Source organism: Coregonus clupeaformis, unplaced genomic scaffold, assembly GCF_020615455.1.
Source record: "Coregonus clupeaformis isolate EN_2021a unplaced genomic scaffold, ASM2061545v1 scaf0998, whole genome shotgun sequence".
Lineage (NCBI taxonomy): Eukaryota > Metazoa > Chordata > Actinopteri > Salmoniformes > Salmonidae > Coregonus > Coregonus clupeaformis.
Window position 1 is genome coordinate 138,025 of NW_025534452.1, and position 9,664 is coordinate 147,688.

General features: G+C 38.6%; 1 protein-coding gene across 1 annotated transcript; it reads left to right on the forward strand.

Annotated features, from left to right (window-relative positions):
• The first annotated feature begins 5,036 nt into the window (after positions 1-5,036).
• LOC121553360 (red-sensitive opsin-like) lies at positions 5,037-9,376 on the forward strand. Its single transcript, XM_041866410.2, has 6 exons — positions 5,037-5,174; positions 7,184-7,480; positions 7,651-7,819; positions 7,914-8,079; positions 8,219-8,458; positions 8,602-9,376. The coding sequence occupies exons 1-6, from the start codon at positions 5,084-5,086 to the stop codon at positions 8,698-8,700; spliced, it is 1,062 nt and encodes a 353-aa protein (XP_041722344.1). The 5' UTR covers positions 5,037-5,083; the 3' UTR covers positions 8,701-9,376.
• Positions 9,377-9,664: the final 288 nt, after the last annotated feature.

The window sequence follows — 9,664 nt, forward strand, 5'->3', positions numbered from 1 at the left end:
GTCTAAGGATGCCATTCTACATGTTAAATAGTACAGACCTAATATTGTCTAAGGATACCATTCTACATGTTACATAGTACAGACCTGACATTGTATAAGGATACCATGCTACATGTGACATAGTACAGACCTGAGGGATACCATTCTACATGTTACATAGTACAGACCTGACATTGTCTAAGGATACCATTCTACATGTTACATAGTACAGACCTGACATTGTCTAAGGATACCATTCTATATGTTACATAGTACAGACCTGACATTGTCTAAGGATACCATTCTACATGTTACATAGTACAGACCTAATATTGTCTAAGGATACCATTCTACATGTTAAATAGTACAGACCTGACATTGTCTAAGGATACCATGCTACATATTACATAGTACAGACCTGACATTGTCTAAGGATACCATTCTACATGTTACATAGTACAGACCTGACATTGTCTAAGGATACCATTCAACATGTTACATAGTACAATACCTGAGGATACCATTCTACATGCTACATTGTACAGACCTAATATAGTTTAAGGATACCATTCTAAATGTTACAGAGTACAGACCTAATATTGTCTAAGGATACCATTCTACATGTTACATAGTACAGACCTAATATAGTTTAAGGATACCATTCTACATGTTACATAGTACAGACCTGACATTGTCTAAGGATACCATTCTACATTTTACATAGTCCAGACCTGACAGTCTAGGATACCATTCTACATGTTACATAGTACAGACCTGACATTGTCTAAGGATACCATTCTACATGTTACATAGTACAGACCTGACATTGTCTAAGGATACCATTCTAAATGTTACATAGTACAGACTTAATATTGTCTAAGGATACCATTCTACATGTTACATAGTACAGACCTGACATTGTCTAAGGATACCATGCTACATATTACATAGTACAGACCTGACATTGTCTAAGGATAACATTCTAAATGTTACATAGTACAGACCTGACATTGTCTAAGGATACCATTCTACATGTTACATAGTACAGACCTGACATTGTCTAAGGATACCATTCTACATGTTACATAGTACAGACCTGACATTGTCTAAGGATACCATTCTAAATGTTACATAGTACAGACTTAATATTGTCTAAGGTTACCATTCTACATGTTACATAGTACATACCTGACATTGTCTAAGGATACCATGCTACATATTACATAGTACATACCTGACATTGTCTAAGGATACCATTCTACATGTTACATAGTACAGACCTGACATTGTCTAAGGATACCATTCTACATGTTACATAGTACAGACCTGACATTGTCTAAGGATACCATTCTACATGTTACATAGTACAGACCTAATATTGTCTAAGGATACCATTCTACATGTTACATAGTACAGACCTGAGGATACCATTCTACATGTTACATAGTACAGACCTGAGGATAACATTCTACATGTTACATAGTACAGACCTGACATTGTCTAAGGATACCATTCTACATGTTACATAGTACAGACCTGACATTGTCTAAGGACACCATTCTACATTTTAAATAGTACAGACCTAATATTGTCTAAGGATACCATGCTACATGTTACATAGTACAGACCTAATATTGTCTAAGGATACCATTCTACATGTTACATTGTACAGACCTAACATTGTCTAAGGATACCATTCTACAAGTTACATAGTACAGACCTAATATTGTCTAAGGATACCATTCTACATGTTACATAGTACAGACCTAATATTGTCTAAGGATACCATGCTACATGTTACATAGTACAGACCTAATATTGTTTAAGGATACCATTCTACATGTTACATAGTGCAGACCTGAGGATACCATTCTAAATGTTACATAGTACAGACCTGAGGATACCATTCTACATGCTACATAGTACAGACCTGACATTGTCTAAGGATACCATTCTACATGTTACATAGTACAGACCTGACATTGTCTAAGGATGCCATTCTACATGTTAAATAGTACAGACCTAATATTGTCTAAGGATACCATTCTACATGTTACATAGTACAGACCTGAGGATACCATTCTACATGTTACATAGTTCAGACCTGACATTGTCTAAGGATACCATTCGACATGTTACATAGTACAGACCTAATATTGTCTAAGGATACCATTCTACATGTTACATAGTACAGACCTAATATTGTCTAAGGATACCATTCTATATGTTACATAGTACAGAGCTGACATTGTCTAAGGATACCATTCTACATGTTACATAGTACAGACCTAATATTGTCTAAGGATACCATTCTACATGTTACGTAGTACAGACCTAATATTGTCTAAGGATACCATTCTACATGTTACATAGTACAGACCTAATATTGTCTAAGGATACCATTCTACATGTTACATAGTACAGACCTGACATTGTCTAAGGATACCATTCTACATGTTACATAGTACAGACCTAATATTGTCTAAGGATACCATTCTACATGTTATATAGTACAGACCTGAGGATACCATTCTAAATGTTACATAGAACAGACCTGAGGATACCATTCTACATGTTACATAGTACAGACCTGACATTGTCTAAGGATACCATTCTACATGTTACATAGTACAGACCTGACATTGTCTAAGGACACCATTCTACATTTTAAATAATACAGACCTAATATTGTCTAAGGATACCATTCTACATGTTACATAGTACAGACCTAATATTGTCTAAGGATACCATTCTACATGTTACATTGTACAGACCTAACATGTCTAAGGATACCATTCTACATCTTACATAGTACAGACCTAATATTGTCTAAGGATACCATTCTACATGTTACATAGTACAGACCTAATATTGTCTAAGGATACCATGCTACATGTTACATAGTACAGACCTGACATTGTCTAAGGATACCATTCTACATGTTACATAGTACAGACCTAATATTGTCTAAGGATACCATTCTACATGTTACATAGTGCAGACCTGAGGATACCATTCTAAATGTTACATAGTACAGACCTGAGGATACCATTCTACATGCTACATAGTACAGACCTGACATTGTCTAAGGATACCATTCTACATGTTACATAGTACAGACCTAACATTGTCTAAGGATACCATTCTACATGTTACATAGTACAGACCTAATATTGTCTAAGGATACCATTCTACATGTTACATAGTACAGACCTAATATTGTCTAAGGATACCATTCTACATGTTACATAGTACAGACCTGAGGATACCATTCTAAATGTTACATAGTACAGACCTGAGGATACCATTCTACATGTTACATAGTACAGACCTGACATTGTCTAAGGATACCATTCTACATTTTAAATAGTACAGACCTAATATTGTCTAAGGATACCATTCTACATGTTACATAGTACAGACCTAATATTGTCTAAGGATACCATTCTACATGTTACATAGTACAGACCTAATATTGTTTAAGGATACCATTCTACATGTTACATAGTACAGACCTAACATTGTCTAAGGATACCATTCTACATGTTACATAGTACAGACCTAATATTGTCTAAGGATACCATTCTACATGTTACATAGTACAGACCTAACATTGTCTAAGGATACCATTCTACATGTTACATAGTACAGACCTAATATTGTCTAAGGATACCATTCTACATGTTACATAGTACATACCTGAGGATACCATTCTAAATGTTACATAGTACAGACCTGAAGGATACCATTCTACATGTTACATAGTTCAGACATGACATTGTCTAAGGATACCATTCTACATGTTACATAGTACAGACCTGAGGATACCATTCTCGTCATAGTACAGACCACAGTACCTAATATTGTCTAAGGATACCATTCTACATGTTACATAGTACAGACCTAATAGTGTCATTAGTCATTTGATGGGACATGCGAAGCAAAAGTCCAAACCAAATCTTGGTCATTCTTATTATAATTATTCTGCATGCTACTCCTCTTAGCTTTCAAAACGTGTTCACTGGTCTGGATTGAGTTTCTTACATTTTACTTTTTGATATATTTTATACTTTTTTAACTATTCAACTGTTTGTCCTTTTTAGTCCTCCATCCATTTTAATTGGATTTCCTCAACCTTCTAAAACGCCCCATTGTGACATCATGGCTTTTGACACAAATCAGCTGTTTTGACCATATTACCAACCAGTTGGACAAAAAACATAGATGGTGGGATGTCTTGGCCTACTTGTCTGCTATTCAAATCTGGAATCGGAACAGGAATAGCTTGTACAGATCTAACGATACAGCTGTTTTAGTAACCACCTCAACTCATTTAGCTAACTTTCCCACTCACTGCTGAATCAACTGCCATGGAACTTTTCAGAACTTTCAAATGATAACAACGGGGAAGAACATCCTAAGCATGAGACAATGAGTAAACATTGTGACTTTTGTCACAAATCAGCTACTTTGACCACTTTTCCCAACAAACGCATCATGGACAAAAACTTAAAAGCGTACATGTCACCTTGGTCTACTTCTCTGATGTTCAAATCTGAAATCAGAGCAGCAATAAGTACTACCAATCACTACCGCCCCCCCCCCCAAATAAAAACAAAATACTTGTAAAGAGTTAAAGCAAGTCCCACTAATTTATCTTAATGGAATATAGTTATACATAATGTTGTAATTTGATGGATGTGAGGTATTGTCAATCTGTAGAGTGATTGCGTGATGGTGATTGTGTTTTTTGAAGGATAGATATTGAATACTCCTTACCTTGTCCCAATGCCATTCCACTGACAAGTCTGGGACCCGGTTACAGCAGCATTCAATTTAAATTACTTTTAACCTACTCTGCCACCAATGCCCTTTCAAACAAGATTAAGGGCCTCTGAAATCCTCCGTAATTAGTCGTTTGTGTTAATTAACGGTAATTAAGAAAAGACAGTCTAGTCCATACCATTGCACACCCTGCCCTAATTCCCTCCAAGGCCATAATCCTTCCAAAAGACCCAAAGGATGGTATATAAACTAGGGGCGTGGAGAAGCACAGATTGGACTTCAGCAGTCAACTTCAGAAACTCCTGTTAACCAGTCCAGGATGGCAGAGCTAGGAGTGTTTGCTGCAAGGCGACAAGAGGAAACGACGCGAGAATCCGGATTTTCCTACACCAACAGCAACAACACCAAAGGTACAGTACATCCCGTCAGTGTAGTGCCTGGGTTCGTGACGTCATTCGGTAGAAGGACTGAAAGTAGCCTAATTCTGTGGATTCCCCAAAAAGGTCGTAGTTATTGTAGATTAACATGACCACATGTCTACAGTACAATATCCATGTGTACGTGTGTGTGTGTGTGTGTGTGTATAGTGCGTATGTTATCGTGTGTGTGTTTGTATGTAAGGCGAATGAATGAGGGAGCTACATAACATTTAGCATGAAGTCACCCAGGTGTCTTCACAAGAAATCTCCCATCGCCTGCACTACTTTTTCTGTTACCCTCTGCTTTACAGCAGAAAGAGACTGCTATGGGACTTGGCATCAGCAGCTTATGTAGAGGACTGAGGGGGTTCTAAATACTATCATTGTAAATAGTGTGTAAATATATATGCATATATATATATATATATATATATATGTTTTTTCACTTTGTGTATGGTTTGTGGTGTGTTCTCTTATGACATTAGATCAGTGTTGGCTGCTAACTTGGCCCTTATCTTAAATAGTTCACTTCTGTGTTGGGAGGCATTGGATCAGCATTCTCGTCGCATCTCCTGTCAGTACCTTTTACGTAGGGAAGCCAATGATCCATCATGTACGACATTCCTGGGAGTGTGTACCATTTGTATTTTTTTTCTTCTTACCTTAGCATTTTTGTATGTTCTCTATAGTTATGTACTTGAAAATGTAGCCATTTACCAATTCGGTCACTCGGAGGCCACTTGGGTGCATTTGGGCAAACTCGTGAGGGGACACCTGGGTGACGTCATACTAAATGTTATGTGGCTCCCTCATTCTTGAAGGTTTCAGTCTGATACTTTGCCCTGCTGCCCTCTTGTGGACAACATCTAAATGACTTCCGGCTTCCTATCTGAACGTATGGCTTTTCGTTTTCATGTCAAAGATATAAAACGCATGTCTTTTTTTTTGTTTTGTTTTTTGGTCTTTTACCAGATCTATTGTGTTATGTTCTCCTTAGGGGTGTAATGATTCGTTTTAACAACGATTCGATTTGTATCACGATTCGTGGTTGTCGATACGATTCAAGGACGATATTGGTTCATTTAGAACGATACGATCCGAAACGATTCAGTGACTTGAAATCGATTCAGTAACCTTTTAGCCAAAAATTCAACCAGTGTGACTGAAATAAATACCTGGATACTGGACAGTGCAGGTGAAGTTTCCTAGATTCCTGTTTCTTGTAAGGACCGCAATGGTGGCTTGATAATTTCTCGCTCGTCGGCTTCTCCTCTGTCGTCCGCCATGCTATGTTTTGTTGTCTTGGCGCCTTTGCGCTGCTGCTGGCGCGATGACGTCACGGATAGGCAGACTGAATCGAGTAATGTTTAAAGCCTTTATCATTAAAAGTGCTAAGAAAAAACATCCATATAAAGTCTGACGTGCTTAAATCCAATGGGTTATTTCCTAGTATCGATACAATCGATTTATTACATTTTAAAACGATGTTAGATTGATATATGTTGTCCAAAAGGCCAACTCGCCGAGCACAGATTGATGTAGTTGGATCATAGGAATATAAATCGATACATCGATGTAGTAGATGGATCGTTACACCCCTAGTTCTCCTACATTCATTTCACATTTACACAAACTTCAAAGTGTTTCCTTTCAAATAGTAGCAAGAATATGCATATCATCGCTTCAGGTCCTGAGCTACAGGCAGTTTTAGGCGGAAATTGAAAAGAAGGGTCACATTCTGTTCAACATATTGATTACTGTCCTCATATGACTACATCAATACGTAATAAGCCATTTAGCAGACGCTTTTATCCAAAGCAACTTACAGTCACGTGTGCATACATTTTTACATACGGGTGGTCACGGGGATCGAACCCACTACCCTGGCGTTACAAGCGCCGTGCTCTACCAACTGAGCTACAGAGGACCACACAAATTTCACACATTTATATTCATTTTACATTCCGATATTATTTTTTGATCTCTTCTTCTTTTCGCAGATCCTTTTGAGGGCCCCAACTACCACATTGCTCCAAGATGGGTGTACAATATCTCGACACTTTGGATGCTCTTTGTGGTCGTTGCCTCAGTCTTCACCAATGGCCTGGTACTGGTGGCCACCGCTAAATTCAAGAAGCTCCAACACCCGCTCAACTGGATCTTGGTCAACCTTGCTTTCGCAGACATTGCGGAGACACTTTTGGCTAGCACCATCAGCGTTTGCAACCAGATGTTTGGCTACTTCATTCTTGGACACCCAATGTGCGTCTTTGAGGGATACACTGTCGCCACTTGCGGTGAGATGCGTTTTTATGTGGACTACATATTTTATTTCATATTTAAGAAGGAAATTCTACATTTTCTACACAGTGCTGAGAAAGAGTAATCGGCTGTTGCTAAAGCGCCATAGCATAGTGACAGTAAATCAGAAAGGGATATTTTTGTCTAATGTGTGTATCTCCTGCAGGTATTGCTGGTCTGTGGTCTCTAGCTGTCATCTCCTGGGAGAGATGGGTGGTGGTGTGCAAGCCCTTTGGAAATGTCAAGTTTGATGCCAAATGGGCCATGGGAGGTATTATCTTCTCCTGGGTCTGGTCTGCTTTCTGGTGTGCCCCGCCCATCTTTGGCTGGAGCAGGTGGGATTTGTTCTCTTTTTATGGAAAAAAAAAAGTCCATTGTTCAAAAGGTTTCGTTATTCAACCCATCTCTGTATCTCTCTCCGACCACCAGGTACTGGCCTCATGGCCTGAAGACTTCCTGTGGACCTGATGTGTTCGGAGGTAATGAGGACCCTGGAGTCCTGTCATACATGATTACTCTCATGATTACATGCTGCTTCCTGCCCCTGGCAGTGATCATCTTCTGCTACATGTTCGTGTGGCTGGCCATCCGTGCTGTAAGTGATATTTCAAATATACTGTACTGTAGCAAGCAACTATGTCGTTCGATACAGTAATGGTCAAGTGTACCGTTTTTGAAAATGCGTATTAGAGGGTTAAATCTAACCATCTGATACTCCTTCTGAATGACCACAGGTTGCCGCGCAGCAGAAAGACTCTGAGTCAACACAGAAGGCTGAGAAGGAAGTGTCCAGGATGGTCGTTGTCATGATTTTTGCTTACTGTGTATGCTGGGGACCTTATACAACCTTTGCCTGCTTTGCTGCGGCTAACCCTGGGTATGCTTTCCACCCTCTGGCTGCCGCTCTGCCTGCCTACTTTGCCAAAAGCGCCACCATCTGGAATCCGGTTATCTATGTCTTCATGAACAAACAGGTTGGTGTGTTTGTCTGATAGCTGTGTATTTTGACCCATTAATAATAAAGTGGTTATCAAAGGTCTCTCGTGCCTACCTAAAATGTAGACTTCTATTTTGAAGCTTCTCTCTTCACGTTCCTTTCTTCTTCTTCTCTCCCCAGTTCCGTACGTGCATCATGCAGCTCTTTGGCAAGGCGGAAGACGATGGCTCGGAAGTGTCTACATCAAAAACAGAGGTTTCCACCGTGGCACCTGCATAAAAAAAAAAAAAACAGACAACGTTGTACCTATTGGAAACAAATCGTGGACCGTTCTGAGATTGTCCACATGGGACTTTTCAAATGTACAGTACATCCTCTTGTGTTTCTTAAACAAATCCTTTCGCACAACTTTTCAGGAGATTATTAAGCTTTACGTCATACAGTTGTAATGTGTTTAAAAAGAAAACATTAGCCACCAAAATTGAAAGGCTGTGGACCACCCCTTGAAGTTTCTATAATCCATGGTCTTCAAAATAACCAGAGTCGTGTGGCAATTGATATGCATACTATGTATCTATTGCAGTGGCACATTGTGGGAATATGTATATATTGTCCTGTCAATGTCTGTTCAAGTGGGCAAAAAAAAGTTGCCACCTTGGAAGGCATTCCCTTCACTCAACACAGTGGCTAAACTAGACAGAATCACAGCTGAGGAGAACTGAAATTAACTGCCATTGGAAATCTGATCATCACAAAACTATGTGAACAATTTATGGTTTCAAAATCCCTCACTTTATAGGTAACTTATGAGGTAAACTTTTTGTAGCCCTCTTGCAAATAAAAAAAAATAAAAAAAAATTATAATATAAAATAGATAATTGTGTATACAATGTATTTAACAATGTTTTTGTAGCCCTTGCAAATAAAAAAAAATAATGCATGCATGAAATGAGAATACCCTCTGGTCTCACTTTCTATCTGTATTCTCTGTGTATTCCCTGTTTATTCCCTGTTTATTCCCTGTTTATTCCCTGTGTATTCCCTGTGTATTCCCTGTGTATTCCCTGTTTATTCCCTGTTTATTCCCTGTTTATTCCCTGTTTATTCCCTGTGTATTCCCTGTGTATTCCCTGCTTATTCATTGTTTATTCCCAGTTTATTCACTGCTACCTGTTATCAATGACTGTTTACAGACCAAACACATAACACACCCCGTATTAACTCTCTGATGGGATAGAGATGA